Source organism: Schistocerca gregaria, chromosome 1 (genome assembly GCF_023897955.1).
Source record: "Schistocerca gregaria isolate iqSchGreg1 chromosome 1, iqSchGreg1.2, whole genome shotgun sequence".
NCBI lineage: Eukaryota > Metazoa > Arthropoda > Insecta > Orthoptera > Acrididae > Schistocerca > Schistocerca gregaria.
The window spans coordinates 831,774,981-831,791,792 of NC_064920.1; the positions used below are offsets into that span (position 1 = coordinate 831,774,981).

The 16,812-nt window shown below is 42.8% G+C and overlaps 1 protein-coding gene across 4 annotated transcripts in view; it reads right to left on the reverse strand.

Moving 5' to 3' along the window:
* The window catches only part of LOC126272065 (uncharacterized), a 72,408-nt gene that overhangs the window by 30,747 nt on the left and 24,849 nt on the right, over positions 1 to 16,812 (reverse strand). For all 4 annotated transcript variants that reach the window (XM_049974635.1, XM_049974625.1, XM_049974616.1 and 1 more), the window contains exon 3: positions 2,244 to 2,827. In XM_049974635.1, coding sequence (XP_049830592.1) covers positions 2,244 to 2,827 — 584 coding nt within the window. The remainder of the gene's footprint in view (positions 1 to 2,243; positions 2,828 to 16,812) is intronic.

Below are 16,812 nucleotides of genomic sequence, written 5' to 3' on the forward strand. Positions count from 1 at the left end.
ATAATTAGCCTTAAGCTTAAGGGAATCACAAAATGTTGCATAATCTGAATACAGTTATGATTAGATAAAAAAAATTCTACCATTATAATCCTTGTATTATGTTAAAGCCAAGATTATCATAATGTGTTTTTGACAAACAAGCGTTTCCCATAATTATTTGCAAGAAATTATTGTAAATTTTCGTAAAATAACTAACATAAATTTTAAAAATTAATTTATTTCATTAGAGTCATTTGTTCCTGCAATGACAGATGATTTTTTAAAATCATTTTTCCATTTTACAAGACAACCCATGTCAGATTCGAAGAAAAGATGTGACAGTATCACGTCCAGTATTAGAAATATGGTTTTTACTGAGGTACCTTTAAACAAGAAATTACCAATGACAATGATTTGCCACTGTGTTTTCTCAAATGAAGCCATTTGAATTTTTGGTTACTAAAGTGTTTTCTTTAAAACTACTTGACCAAGTAATGCGTCTACTGCTTCTACATCCTCATTTCATAAAACATGAGAAAGCTTCACAAGAACCATTATTTGCAAAAAGTTTCGAACCTGATACTCCAGGAATGGATGGGTGAGTGCATGGACCAATTTAATATTTCAAAAAGGCAGTTCCTGAAGTAGTTGCCATACCTAGTATAACTCACCAATAACATTTGGTTGCAAGAAAGGTTAGTGGACCTTTACTGTTCACTGCAGTATGTAATTAGAACAATTAACAAGTCAGATGCAACGCTCTCAATAATAGACTGTTTCAAAATTTTTGTGATGAAAATGACGAAGGTTACAATTGTTTACTTTTGCACATACAAGTTTGTTCGGTATCAAAGAGTACCTGGCTAAAAACATTTTATGATCTCTAAAACCGTATTATGACAGTTTTTCAAAACAAAGATGACTCCTTAAGAACAAATTCATTTAAGTTTCAAAATGGTACAGTTTATTTAACTGATTTATATACTAAATTTTAATATTACTGTAAAACAAATTTAACGAAATGAATCTACAGCTTAAAGGAAAGTATTTGAGCAGATGAAAGTAAAAGTAACTTATTTCTATATTCATGCCAGAATTTGTCTTGTACAAACAAAATTTAGGTCAAAGATAATTTTATCACTTTCAAAATGTTACCTCTGTGATATAATTAAAGTTGGCATTGTGATATATTGCCAACATTTGGAAGCACTTAAAACTAACTTTAAAAATAGATTTCATGATGTCCTTAGTGTGATCATTCCAGATTGGATACTACCTATCTCAAACCAACAGACACCAGATTCATCATCACCACAGAAAGACTTGATGGAATTGTTCACCAGTGAAGAGCTAAAATTGAAATTTAAAATTAAATATCAAGAATTCTGGCTTCAAAGGTGAATTCCTGTATTATATCTAGTTTTATGGATTAGAGAAAACATGTTTTCATTGCATTCCCATCATATTTAGCCGAAACCTGATATCTTGTTGTGAACTAACACCTAACAAGTCTAACTGGCACTTCAAATTTTTTTATTTTAGTTCTAATTTTTCACTTAAGTATTCCTACACAATGTTCAGCTACATTTTATTGTGGCTTATGTGCAGAGCAGATTAGCAAAAATAGATTGTTCCTATGGAACATCATTTGCTGAAAACAAGTGTGGAAACTGTGCCTGCATTACATACCACATTCCCATAATCCTCGTCCTCAACCTTCGCTTGTCCATGTCCTTCACCCACCTACCCCCTTCCCTGCTCCCACCCGAGCACTGCCTTCTATTCCATTACAGCTTGGATATCAACATCATTTGAACATCCTCTCAGGTGAAATTTCAGTACACATTAACAGTAATGTAATGTAAGGCACACTTAACAGAATGAATGCTAATACTGCAGACAAAATATCTTAGGTTCTCACTGCCTTGAGCACAATCTATGCAGTAAATACAAAACATACCTACTCTGGTAGCTACAGTATTTATATTTCTAAATTACATGTATATTTTGCAAGAGACATGGAGGTCACCTCTTGTACCACTGTCACTTGCGCCCTTCCCTGTTACAGATTCTGCAACTTAAATGAACTATCTAAATGGATAAATCAAAAGATAGCTAACTTGCATTGGTGTGGAATAAATCAATTAGAAGATTCAGAGCAATGCACATTTTACAAACAAAAAAAAGCATTTACACTTCTGCGGTATGAGTTACATACATTGATGCATGCAGATATCATATTCGCATATATTTTAGAACATTACCTGCTCTCCTGGCAATAACAACATTTCTGCTGCTGCATCTGCCCAAAAGTGTTCTTCCCCAACACCACCAGCATTCAGAAGTTTATAGAACCAGGTCACAAACTGCTGACTGAATTCGGTGATAGGAAAGTTTGCCTGAACAGCTATTCTATTATCTCCACTCAAATGGCACACTGCATCAGTAGTTACTGTGGGGTCCTGGGATGTACCTCTATCCTGCACAATATTTGGGACACCTGTAGAGTCTGACAGTGGATTTGAATTGTGAAGCTCCAAACCATAGTGATGACTGTCTCCACCTCTTCCATCACAGTCTTCCGAGCCTGAGATATCAGAACCAGCTCCAGAATCATCAGATCTGTTCTCACAGTTATAATTATCAGTTTCAAACCTCACTGTAGTTCTTTTTTTACTTATACCCAAGAGTTGCAAAATGCGTTTTCTAAGCTTATCCTTAGACTCACTCAAAGAAACACTTTGCTGTCTATCATGCAAGTATTTAAACAGTACTTCTTTGGTTAATTTCTTCCTGCTAAGCAGAGCATCAATTGTCTCTGTGTGCAGCAAAATTGCTGCAGTTGCATCTGAAATGTACAATAGCATATAACAATTAGAAAATATAAACCAACAGTTATATTACCAAGTAGCAACATTCTGAAAAGCATTTACTTAATCTTCTGCTATACACAAAATAAATGCTGTGTATAATAATGTAATGTACAGTGCCTAATAATGTAACTCGAAAGAAAGCTCCAAGTGCACAATTCCACACACACACACACACACACACACACACACACACACACACACACACACACATATATAACTCCTGGAAATTGAAATAAGAACACCGTGAATTCATTGTCCCAGGAAGGGGAAACTTTATTGACACATTCCTGGGGTCAGATACATCACATGATCACACTGACAGAACCAACGGCACATAGACACAGGCAACAGAGCATGCACAATGTCGGCACTAGTACAGTGTATATCCACCTTTTGCAGCAATGCAGGCTGCTATTCTCCCATGGAAACGATCGTAGAGATGCTGAATGTAGTCCTGTGGAACGGCTTGCCATGCCATTTCCACCTGGCGCCTCAGTTGGACCAGCGTTCGTGCTGGACGTGCAGACCGCGTGAGACTCTTCATCCAGTCCCAAACATGCTCAATGGGGGACAGATCCGGAGATCTTGCTGGCCAGGGTAGTTGACTTACACCTTCTAGAGCACGTTGGGTGGCACGGGATACATGCGGACGTGCATTGTCCTGTTGGAACAGCAAGTTCCCTTGCCGGTCTAGGAATGGTAGAACGATGGGTTCGATGACGGTTTGGATGTACCGTGCACTATTCAGCGTCCCCTCGACGATCACCGGAGGTGTACGGCCAGTGTAGGCAATCGCTCCCCACACCATGATGCCGGGTGTTGGCCCTGTGTGCCTCGGTCGTATGCAGTCGTGATTGTGGCGCTCACCTGCACGGCGCCAAACACGCATACAACCATCATTGGCACCAAGTCAGAAGCGACTCTCATCGCTGAAGACGACACGTCTCCATTCGTCCCTCCATTCATGCCTGTCGCGACACCACTGGAGGCGGGCTGCATGATGTTGGGGCGTGAGCGGAAGACGGCCTAATGGTGTGCGGGACCGTAGCCCAGCTTCATGGAGACGGTTGCGAATGGTCCTCGCCGATACCCCAGGAGCAACAGTGTCCCTAATTTGCTGGGAAGTGGCGGTGCGGTCCCCTACGGCACTGCGTAGGATCCTACCGTCTTGGCGTGCATCCGTGCGTCGCTGCGGTCCGGTCCCAGGTCGACGGGCACGTGCACCTTCCGCCAACCACTGGCGACAACATCGATGTACTGTGGAGACCTCACGCCCCAAGTGTTGAGCAATTCGGCGGTACGTCCACCCGGCCTCCCGCATGCCCACTATATGCCCTCGCTCAAAGTCCGTCAACTGCACATACGGTTCACGTCCACGCTGTCGCGGCATGCTACCAGTGTTAAAGAGTGCGATGGAGCTCCGTATGCCACGGCAAACTGGCTGACACTGACGGCGGCGGTGCACAAATGCTGCGCAGCTAGCGCCATTCGACGGCTAACACCGCGGTTCCTGGTGTGTCCGCTGTGCCGTGCGTGTGATCATTGCTTGTACAGCCCTCTCGCAGTGTCTGGAGCAAGTATGGTGGGTCTGACACACCGGTGTCAATGTGTTCTTTTTTCCATTTCCAGGAGAGTGTGTATATATATATATATATATATATATACACATGGACAAGAAAAGGTTGAGCACGAAGATTACGGGAATGTGGTATGTAATGCATATATATATATATATATATATATATATATATATATATATATATATATATATATATATATATATATATATATATATATATATTGCTGTACATTAATCATCTGCATTTCAAACTGGGATACAAGTCCGTTCAGCATATACAAGTCCGTTCAGCATAACAGCAGAAATAAATACTGCGATTTGTTTTTTATGACAACTTAATTTCATCTGCTTTGAATCAGAGACATAGCAGATAACAACATTTATTTTATGTCATAAAGAAAAATAAGGCATAAATACGCTATTCGACTAAGCTATCAATGGCCAATCACTGAATTCAGTCAGGAGTATCTACATGCAATGATTTGAAGGGAAATGACAACAAACTTCCTTATAAGTAAAACAGATAGCAGGTTAAAAGGCACCAGCAAAATCCTAAAGAGACAAGTCATCCACAAAAGGTTGTTGTTTATAAACATCCATCTGGCCAATCAGAGTGTCTCTTTCAATCTAGGATTCTCTCCTATATTAGTGGATGAGAAAGAAGATTCACCTATTATTTTCATTTAATACTTCAAACAAAGCATTTGTGTAGCATTACACAGACTTCAATCAGCTATTTACACATTGGCAAAATTACTTTTAACCAATACAGATATTAGATTAAAGCAGAATTTACCTTCTTGAGTCCAAGTATTCTCATGTATTGGAGAAGTGGCTGATGAGGTCTAATTACTTTGTTTTCAAATATTTGAGCTTTTGGTCAAGAAACCTTCTGTAGAAGAAGGGTAAGAAGGCTGGGGCAGTGAGGGGGTGGGATAGCTGGGTAATGGTGGGGGAAGGTGTAGTGCTACTTGTGGGACCTTACACGAATGTAGTGAAAACAGGATAGGATCGCTAGGTGCAGTTGGGAGGTTTGGGGAGAGGGGAGGGGCATTGAGAAGTAGAGAAGGGAAAGAGAGGCTAGTGGATGCATTGGTGGAATATAAGGCAGTGTTGGGGTGGGAGCAGGGAAGGAGGTAGGTGGGTGGGTGAAGGACATGGACAAGAAAAGGTTGAGCACGAAGATTACGGGAATGTGGTATGTAATGCAGGCACAGTTTCCACCTGCGCATTTCAGAAAAGGTGGGTTTGATAGGGAGGACCCAGATGGCACAGGCACTGAAACAATCATTGGAGTAAAGCACATTGTGTTGGGCAGGATGTTCAGCAAATGTCTCTTCACCACAGTTTGGTGGTGGTCATTCATGTGGACAGAGAGCTTGTTAGTGGTTAAGCTCACATGACTGCTTTCACAGGCAGCCCTGCCTTTGATAGGATACATGTGAATGGGTTAGTGGTGGTGGTGGTGGTGGTGGTGGTGGTGGTGGTGGTGTATGAGGTAGATACTGTTTTTATTTCTATTGCAGGAATTTGAGCCTTGAGGTAAGGGTTTGGGAGCAGGGGTGGAGTAAGGATGGACAAGAATATTGCAGAATACCACTTTCAGGGGGGTGGGAAGGATAGTGGATAGGAAATTCCTTACATCAGGACATAGCGGGAGGTGGTCAAGACCCTGGTGGAGAATGTGATTCAGATGCTCTAGTCGTAAGGGGAGTGCTCCTTTGTGGTCCGAGGTGAGTGTGGGGGAGTTGATAAGTGACTGGAAAGACAAGGCATGGGAGATTTGCTTTGGTACAAGGTTTGGGGGGGGGGGGGGGGGAGTGAAGTAACTGTGGTCCGTGGTGAAGACCTCAGTGAGACGCTTGGTATATTTAGAGGGTGACTGTTCATCACCACAGGTGCAGCGAATACAGTGGCTAGGCAGTATGGAAGGGTCTTCTTGGTGTGGAACAGGTGGGCAGCTGTCAGAGTGATGGTACTGCTTGTGGCTGGGAGATTTGATATGGATGGAGCTACTAATGTAGCCATCCATGGGGTGTCTGTCTACATTGATGAAGGTGGCTTGTTCGATTGAGGCACACCACATGAAGCAAATGGGGGAAATGTTGAGGCTCTGGAGGTGTGTGATAGGGTGTCACCCTCAGTCCAAATCACGAAGATTTCATCAGTGAATCAGAACCAGGTGAAAGGTTTGGGGTTCTGGGTGGTTAGGGAGGATTCCTCGAGATGACATGAATAGGTTGGTATAGGATGGTGTCATGTGGGTGCCCATTGCTGTACCATGGATTTGTTTGAAGGTGATGCCTTAGAAGGAGAAGTAACCGTGGGTGAGGATGTAGTTGGTCATGGTTACAAGGAAGGGTGTTGTAAGTTTGGAGTCAGTCAGGCATTGAGGAAGTTGGATCTAAGGAGTTGAGGGATTGTATATACTGTTAGGTTTGTGGACTGGAGTCACTGTGGCAGAATCTGACAGCTGGCGGAGTTTCTCTGATAGGTTCGAATCAAAGAAGTCGAGCCTTTGTCGGCAGGTTAAGATTATACAGTTAGGATGAATTTTAAGTGGTGTTCTGGGGTTATTTCTGCAGATGTAAGATAAGTATCCATGTTGAGGGCTTTGGGGAATTATGGTGAGGCAAAGTGTAATGTTAAGAAATTCTGGAATAAAACAATCTGGAAGATTAAAACTATGCACAGGTGTTCTACCAACTTAGCTACCTAAGAACAACTCACGACCTGTCCTGATAGCTTTACTTCTGCCAGTACCTCATCTCCTACCTATCACAGAAGAAATTCTGTGAAACTTGCAGGGATAATACTCCTGGAAGTAAGAGCCTACCGAATATCAGACCAGCTGTGTGGCTGGATTGAAGAGTTTTTAGCAAACAGAACACAGCATGTTGTTCTCAATGGAGACACGTCTACAGACGTTAAAGTAACCTCTGGCGTGCCACAGGGGACTGTTATGGGACCATTGCTTTTCACAATATATATAAATGACCTAGTAGATAGTGTCTTAAGTTCCATGTGGCTTTTCGCAGATGATGCTGTAGTAGACAAAGAAGCTGCAGCATCAGAAAATTGCAGCAAAATGCAGGGAGATCTGCAGCAGTTAGGCACTTTGTGCAGGGAGTGGCAACTGACCCTTAACATAGACAAATGCAATGTATTGTGAATACCTAGAAAGAAGGATCCTTTATTGTATGATTATATGATAGCGGAACAAACACTGGTAGCAGTTACTTCTGTAAAATATCTGGGAGTATGTGTACGGAACGATTTGAAGTGGAATGATCGTATAAAATTAATTGTTGGTAAGGCGGGTGCCAGGTTGAGATTCATTGGGAGAGTCCTTAGAAAATGAAGTCCATCAACAAAGGAGGTGGCTTACAAAACACTCTTTCGACCTATACTTGAGTATTTCTCATCAGTGTGGGATATGTACCAGGTTGGGTTGACAGAGGAGATAGAGAAGATCCAAAGAAAAGCGGCGCGTTTCGTCACAGGGTTATTTGGTAAGTGTGATAGCGTTATGGAGATGTTTAGCAAACTCAAGTGGCAGACTCTGCAAGAGAGGCCCTCTGCATCGCGGTGTAGCTTGCCGTCCAGGTTCCGAGAGGGTGTGTTTCTGGATGAGGTATCGAATATATTGCTTCCCCCTACTTATACCTCCCGAGGAGATCACGAATGTAAAATTAGAGAGATTCGAGCGCGCAGGGAGGCTTTGCGGCAGTCATTCTTCCCGCAAACCATATGCGACTGGAACAGGAAAGGGAGGTAATGACAGTGGCACGTAAAGTGCCCTCCACCACACACCATTGGGTGGCTTGCAGAGTATAAATGTTGATGTAGCTATTGTGAAGAAAAGGATATTGCGAAGACATGGCTTAGCCACAGCCTGAGGGACGTTTCGAGAATGAATTTAATTTACACCAGAGCGTGCAGTTTTTATACGCCAGGAAATTTCGTATCAGCGCACTCTTTGCTGCATAGTGACAATTTTATTCTGAATACAATCCCCCAGGCTGTGGCTGAACTATGTCTCCACAATGTTCCTTCTTCAACGATTGCTAGTCCTTCATGTTTCACAGGAGAACTTCAATCAAGTTTTGTAGGTAGGAGATGAAGTACTGGCAGAAGCTGTGAAGACAGGTTGTGAGTCACGCTTGGGTATCTCAGGAGGTAGAGCACTTGACTGTGAAAGGCAAAGGCCCAAAGTTTGAGTTTTGGTCCTTTTAATCTGCCAGGAAGTTTTATTTCAGAGCTTACACTTCTGCAAAGTGAAAAATTCATTCTGGACATTCTGTAGTGTTAAAAGGAGGTGATTTGTAGGCAGTGGGGTTGGATCATGGATGGATGGATGAAATGAGTCAGGCATGGTTCAAATTGCTTTTGAACTGATTCTGATGGGTAGGATTGATGGCGAAAAAGTGTTTCGATTATAGGGACCGGAAGAAAGAGAGAAGGGGTATTTATCTACTTCTACATACATACTCCGCAATCCACCATACGGCGCGTGGCGGAGGGTACCTCAGACCACAACTAGCATCATCTCTCCCTGTTCCACTCCCAAACACAACGATGGAAAAATGACTGCCTATATGCCTCTTTACGAGCCCTAATCTCTCGTATCTTATCTTTGTGGTCTTTCCGTGAAATGTAAGTTGGAGGCAGTAAAATTGTATTGCAGTCAGCCTCAAATACTGGTTCTCTAAATTTCCTCAATAGTGATTCACGAAAAGAACGCCTCTTTTCCTCCAGAGACTCTCACCCAAGTTCCTGAAGCATTTCCGTAACACTCGCGTGATGATCAAACCCACCAGTAACAAATCTAGCAGCCCACCTCTGAGCTGCTTCTATGTACTCCCTCAATCCGACCTGATAGGGATCCCAAATGCTCAAGCAGTACTCAAGAATAGGTCGTATTAGTGTTTTATAAGCAGTCTCCTTTACAGATGAACCACATCCACCCTAAATTCTACCAATGAACCAAAGACGACTATCCGCCTTCCCCACAACTGCCATTACATACTTGTCCCACTTCATATAGCTCTGCAATGTTACACCCAAATATTTAATTGACGTGATTGTGTCAAGCACTACACTACTAATGGAGAATTCAAACATTACAGGATTCTTTTTCCTATTCATCTGCATTAATTTACATTTATCTATATTTAGAGTTAGCTGCCATTCTTCACAACAATCACAAATCCTGTCTAAGTCATCTTGTATCCTCCTACAGTCACTCAAGGACGACACCTTCCCGTACACCACAGCATCATCAGCAAACAGCCGCACATCGCTATCCACCCTATCCAAAAGATCATTTCTGTAGATAGAAAACAACAGCAGACCTACCACACTTCCATGGGGCACTCCAGATGATACTCTCACCTCCGATGAACACTCACCATCGAGGACAACGTACTGGGTTCTATTACTTAAGAAGTCTTCGAGCCACTCACATACTTGTACCTTAGTTAGGAGTCTGCAGTGGGACAGCGAGTCAAACATTTTCCGCAAGCCAAGGAATATGGCATCCATCTGATACCCTCCATCCATGGTTTGCAAGATACCATGAAAAAAGGGCGAGTTGCGCTTCACAGGAGTGATGCTTTCTAAAGCCGTGCTGATGCATGGACAGCAACTTCTCTGTCTCAAGGAAATTCATTATATTCGAACTGAGAATATGTTCAAGAATCCTGCAACAAACCGATGTTAAGGATATTGTTCTGTAATTTTGAGGATCCGTCCTTCTACCCTTCTTATATACAGGCATCACCTGAACTTTTTTCCAGTCGCTCGGGAGTTAACGTTGGGCAACAGATTTGCGGTAAATGCAAGCTAAGTAAGGAGCCAATGCAGTAGAGTACTCTCTCTAAAACCAAATTGGAATCCCATCAGGACCTGGTGATTTATTTACTTTCAACTCATTCAGCTGCTTCACAACCTCAGGGATGTCTATCACTACGTCCTCCATACGGGAATCTATACGATACTCAAATGGCAGTATGTTTGTACGATCCTCGTGCATGAAAGATTTCTCAAATGCTAAATTTAAAATTTCAGTTTTCATTTTGCTGTCTTCCGGTGCCAGGCCAGACTGATCAGTGTGTGACTGGATGGAAGCCTTCGACCTGCTTACCGATTTTACGTAAGACCAGAATTTCCTTGGGTTTTCAGCAAGATCTTTTGCTACGGTATGACAGTGGTAGTGGTTGAATGCTTCATGCATCGCTCTTTTTACAGCAGCACGAATCTCTACTAACTTTTGCCTGTCCTCATTCTCCCGATCTTTCTTGTACCGCGAGTGTAACTGCCTTTGCTTCCTGAGCATTCTCCGAATTGTGGTGTTAAACTACAGTGGGTCTTTTCCGTCCGTAACCCACTTTTTCAGCACATACTTGTCCAATGTGTGATTTAAAGTGTGTTTAAAATTTGCCCATAATTCTTCCACGTCCATCATACCAGAAGTAAATGAAGTCGATTCATTTACTAAGTGGGATGCTAAGAACTGCTTATGTGCTCTTTCTAGTAAGAATACTCTCCTAGCCTTCTTGACTGACTTTTTAACTTTCGTAACCATAGTTGTAATGACATCATTATGATCACTAATCTCTGTCTCAACACTGACACCGTCGATGAGGTCTGGTCTGTTCGTGGCTACCAGATCTAAAATATTTCCATTACACATTGGCTGTCGATTTAGCTGCTCAAGACAGTTTTCGGATGATGTGTTCAAAAGTAATTCACACGGCAGCTTGTCTGTACCACCTGTAATGAATCCATAGACATCCCAGTCTATACTAGGTAGGTTGAAGTCACCTCCAACTAATATAGCACGATCCGGGTACTTCTGCGATACAGAATGTAGACTCCCTTTGAATGATTCTAGAACTGTCACGGTGGAACCTGGTGGCCGGTAATAACACTCAACAATTAACTTTATTTCCTCTAGCCCTGTTAAATGTGTCCAGATAACTTCACAATCAAACACTACTTCCTCAGTAGACACAATATTTTTGTCAACTGCAATGAAGACACCACCTCCTACGGTGTCTAATCCTAATTTATCAAGTCCAGTATGATTGAATTTTGAAGTGGAGCAAGAGGTATGGCCTCTAGAAAGGACTGATACTTCTGGAGGGCTTAGGCTTTCGGAGGAAAGTTTCATGAAAGTGTTTTGGGTCTGTTTAGGTTCTGGATTCTGTATGGTGGAAGAAGGCTGTTTCTGGGAGTGTGGTAAATGTAGTAAATCTGAGAGGCATGGTTTATCAGCTATGAGGGGTTTTGGAGATGGCTGGGAGACTCTTGTAGAGGTGGTGAATAAAGGCAGTCCAAGGTGGGAATAGAAGGTGAACAGGTTTGATAGTTTTTTGAGATGGCATTGTGCATGCTGGTCTAGTTTCTGGATGGCAAGAGTTTCAGAGTGAGAGATGAGATGCACGAATTCGGGACTGCACAGCATGAGAATTCCCTCTCCCCATCCCCAACACTCCCTACACTGCTACCTTCTACATGCTTCTGGAAGTCCATAGACCCAACCACCCTGGGCAGCCTAGTGGCTGCTGTGCCCCTGCTGAGAGAATCCCTGTGATCATAGACCAACACCTTCAGTCCATAAGCCATAACCTACCAACCTATATGAAAAGACACCAACTACTTCCTCCAATGTTCCTGCTCCTTTACCACACAGCATCCTTCCTCTGAACCATCCTCAAGGCCCATGGCCTTGCCACTATTGAACACTAACTTTCTCAATGCCTACCTGACTCCAAACCTACAACCTCCTTCCTGGTAACCACAATCAACTATATCCTCACGTACAGTTCGTTTTCCTTCTAAGGCATCACCTACAAACATATCCTTGGTGCAGCAATGGGCACCCACATGACACCATCCCATGCCAACCTATTCATGGATCATCTAGAAGAATCCTTCCTAACCACCCAAAATCCCAAACCCCTCACCTGGTTCAGATTCATTGATGACATCTTTGTGACCTGGACCGAGGGTGACACACTAACCACATTCCTATGGAACCTCAACACGTTCTCCCCATTCGTTTCACCTCCTCAACCAAGCAGGCTGCCTTCATCGATGCTGACCTCCACCTCAAAGATGGCTACAACAGTACCTCCGTTCAATAACCAACGATACCGCCACTATTTTGACAGCTGCCATCCGTTCCATTCCAGGAAGTCCTTTACAGATTAGCCACACATATGTGTCATTTCTGTAGTGAAGAGCAGTCACCCTCCACATATACCAAGGGTCTCACTAAGGTCTTCACAGACCGCACTTACCCTCCCAACCTTGTACAGAAACAGATTTCCTGTGCCTTATATCTCGTCACCTACCACCTCCCACATACCCACCATCTGTCCCACAATGGGACACTGCCCTTGTGACTGATCACCCACCTACTAGGACTCAAGCAACTTAATAGCATTCTCTGTCAGGGTTTCGACTACCTCTCTTCGTGCCCTAAAGTGACAAATATCCTACCCATTATAATTCTCACTCCTCCCACAATGATACTCTGCCACCCACCAAATCTCCGCAACAATGCTGTACATCCCTACTCCACCCAGCTATTGCCTCACAGCTCATATTCCCACAATAGATTTAGATGCAAGACCTGTCCCATACATCCTCCTCCTCCTCCTCCTCCTCCTCCTCCACCACCACCACCACCACCACCACCACCACCACCACCACCACCACCACCACCACCAATATCACTATCACCTATACCAGTCCTGCCACAGACATCTCCTATCCCATCAAATGCAGTGGTACCTGTGACAATAGTCTGGTCATATGTAAAGGTTATTTGTGGCACCAAAGTTAATGTCCAGCCACACACAAATGAGACAGGAACTGAAATTGAGGGTAGCAAAGCAAAAGCTGAAAAGTTTGTTTACAAATGTGGTTTTACAAAGGAAAACTTAGGAAAATTGTCTCAATTTAACCCTCGCACCACTGAAACGATCTTCAGTCAGCTAAAATCGTTCAAAGTGAACTGGTCTCCAGGGTTCCAATGGAATCCCTATCAGCTTCTATACTGAATTTGTGGCTGAGTTAGCCCCTCTGTTAACTAAAATTCATTGCAGTTCCCTCGAACAAAAGACCATGCTCAGTAGTTGGAAGAAAGAACAGGTCACACTCAGGTAGTATAGGTGAGCCACAAAAGTTCTGTCCAATACCCTCAATGTCGATTTCCTGTAGAATCTTGGAACATATTTTGAGCTCAAACATAATGAAGTATCTCTACCAGAATGACCACCTCCATGCCAACCAGTGTGGATTTTGAAAACGTCAATCATGTGAAACACAAGTCGTGCTTTTCTCACATGACATACTGAAAGCTTTGGATCACAGCAGTCAGCTAGCTGCAATATTTCTTGATTCCTGAAAAGCGTTTGACTTGGTACCACTTATACACATCGTGTCAAAAGTATGAGCATATGGGGTACCAAGCAAAATTTGTGACTAGATTGAGGATTTTTTGGTAGGCAGGATGCAGCAGCATTTTATCTTGGATGTAGAGTACTTGCCAGATATAGAAGTAACTTCGACATGAAGTGCTGCCTGGAAGAAGATGCATAAATATTCAGTCAGACCTTGACAAGATTTTGAAGTGGTGCAAAGATTGGCACCTTGCTTTATGTTCATAAATGTAAACTGCGCACTTCACAAAATGAAAAAGATTAGTGTCCTCTTACTATAATATAAATGAGTCACAGCTGGAATCAGTCAACTCCTACAAACACCTTGATGTAACACTTTGTAGAGATATGAAAAGGAATGATTACAGAGGCTCAATCATGGGTAAAGCAGGTGGCAGTCTTTGGTTTATTGGTAGAATACTGGAAAAATGCAGTCAATCTACAAAGGGGATAGCTTACAAAGCACGCATGTGCCACTTTCTGGAAAACTGCTCAAGTATGTGGGACCCGTTCCGAATAGGACTGAGAGGGAATACTGAAAGTATAAAGATAAAAGCAGCAAGAATTGTGACACATTTGTTCGACTCATGGGAGAGTGTCAAAGAGATGAACCGGGAGACTCTAAGACAGACACAAACTATCACCTGAAAGGCCTACTTACAAAGTTGTAAGAACTGGCTTTAAATGATGACTGTAGGAATATACTGTAACACACTACTTATTGCCCACATAGGGGTTGTGAGGACAAGATTAGATTAATTGCAGCACACACAAATGCATTTCAACATTCATTCTTCAGGTGCTCCATACGTGAATGGAATGAGAAGAAACCTGATAACTGATACAAAGAGACATACCCTCTCCCATGCACTCTGCAATTGTTTGCACAGTATAGAAGCAGATACAATCTACAAACAAAGCTGAAACCACTGTGCTGCTTTTTACATGGGCATGACAACAATCTATCTGTCAGCATGACAAACTGTGGTCACCAGAGAGCTCAAACACCCTGTTACTGAACATGCTGCCCAACATGACATGCTTCCTTCCAATGACTGCTTCACAGCCTGTGTCACCTAGTTCCTTCTGACCAACACCAGCTTTTTTAAATTGTGCAGGTGGGTAATCTGCTTGGAATATATCCCACATTCCTGTAACCTACACAGCCTTCTATTCCACCAATGCACCCACTATTCTACTCCCCCCCCCCCCCCCCCCCCCCCACAAACCTCCCAGCTGCATCTAGCGTCCTTACCCTCTCCCCACCATGTCCCTACACGTTCCCACAAGTAGCACTACCCCTACACCACCCCTACCATGCTATCCCTCCCCCTCCTTCTCCCCCTCCTCAACCTACCACCCCTGTCAGATTGCTTTTCCCATCACACACTGTTGCTGTCTGCAGTCTGGCTACAGTGAGCAGAGACAGTGGTCGTGTGTGTGTGTGTGGGGGGGGGGGGGGGGGGGGGGGGGGAGAGGGGGGGAGGGGGAGGCGTACGCAGTACTTCAGAAGGCCTTTTGGCCAAAAGCTGAAGTATAGCAGTCTTTTCGTTGTGCCTGTCTGTGACGCAGCATCTCTTCTACATACTGAGTAACGATGTATCTTCTCCAAAATATTCTCGTCATTCTACCGTGGAGTTTGCATTGTTCAATATTCTTATTGCATACATAAGTAGAATAAATACCTTTTTTACTTCAGCTGCTATGCCCCAGAAGATATGCCACATGACAGAACTGAGTTAAGCTAAGTCAAGTGTGCTACCAATCCTGACAGCAGATCACCACAGTGAAAGAGATTTGAGAGTGCAAAGCAGGCAGAGCTGAGCTTTATGGTTAGTTTAGCCACAGGCTGGTGCTAGCTCAGTTTATTAACCCATCAGCTGCAAACCAGCTGTAAGCCTGTTCCATTAGGGTATTTTGTCAACATCCTTGTGTCATCAGCAAACATTAGTTTCTAAGAAGTCCCGCAATGTCCGAGGTAGATGTTATTTGTAGACGAGGAGCACGAGAGAGTCAAGCACCGAACCTTGTAGAGTAATGTTTCCCCACATGGATGTAATCTTGTTGCTATTGAAAAATCTGCTAATGTGACCCTCTGTTTTCTATTCTTAAGATATAACTCCATCCATGCAATGGGAAGACATTTAAAGCCATACTACTTTAGTTTCCCTAGAACAATTTTATAATCTACAAATCAAATGCCTTGGCATCATCACAGAAAATGCCAACAGGATAGCTTTACTGTTAAATTCTACTATATTCGAGTCTGAGATGATATATATTGCCTAATGCATTTATGGAAGCAAAACTGGGCAGCTGTTAAGAGATTTATCTCAGAAACATGGACCAGAATTCTGTTGCAAGCTACTTACTCGAAAATTTGAGAAAACATGGTAAGAAGGGAGATCAGTCTACAATTTGGTGTCACTTGCTTGTTTTGACTTTTATATATTGATCCTGCTTGATTTATCAGTTGGTTATGAAGATAACTCGTAGGTGGCACTTCCAAATAAACACAGCATTTTAGTACAGTGCCTCAGATACGATCGTACCCAGAAGAGTTACAACTTTTTAGTAACCAAACAATTTTTGTGATTACCTAACAGATGAGTTGGAAAAACTGATGTCTGGTATGGCGTATGCACTGCCTGTCTCTGTAAGTTTCTTGGACTGGTTTTAGATGGATCATTTTTTTGCCTGCATGTTAGAAAGAAAGCCTTGAATTTAGTAATCAAATCGAATAAGAAAAAAATACAGTGTGCTGAAAAAAGATTCATCTGATTTCATAAGACTGAGGATATAGCCTTCCGGTAAGTTTGAAGTTACTTGTCGAACCTTAAAGTTTACTTTGGCACCAGCTCTGAGTTGCAGATTCATGAGGCTACCAGTAAGATGTCTCTTGGTACAACTAGCTTGCTTGTTCATGACC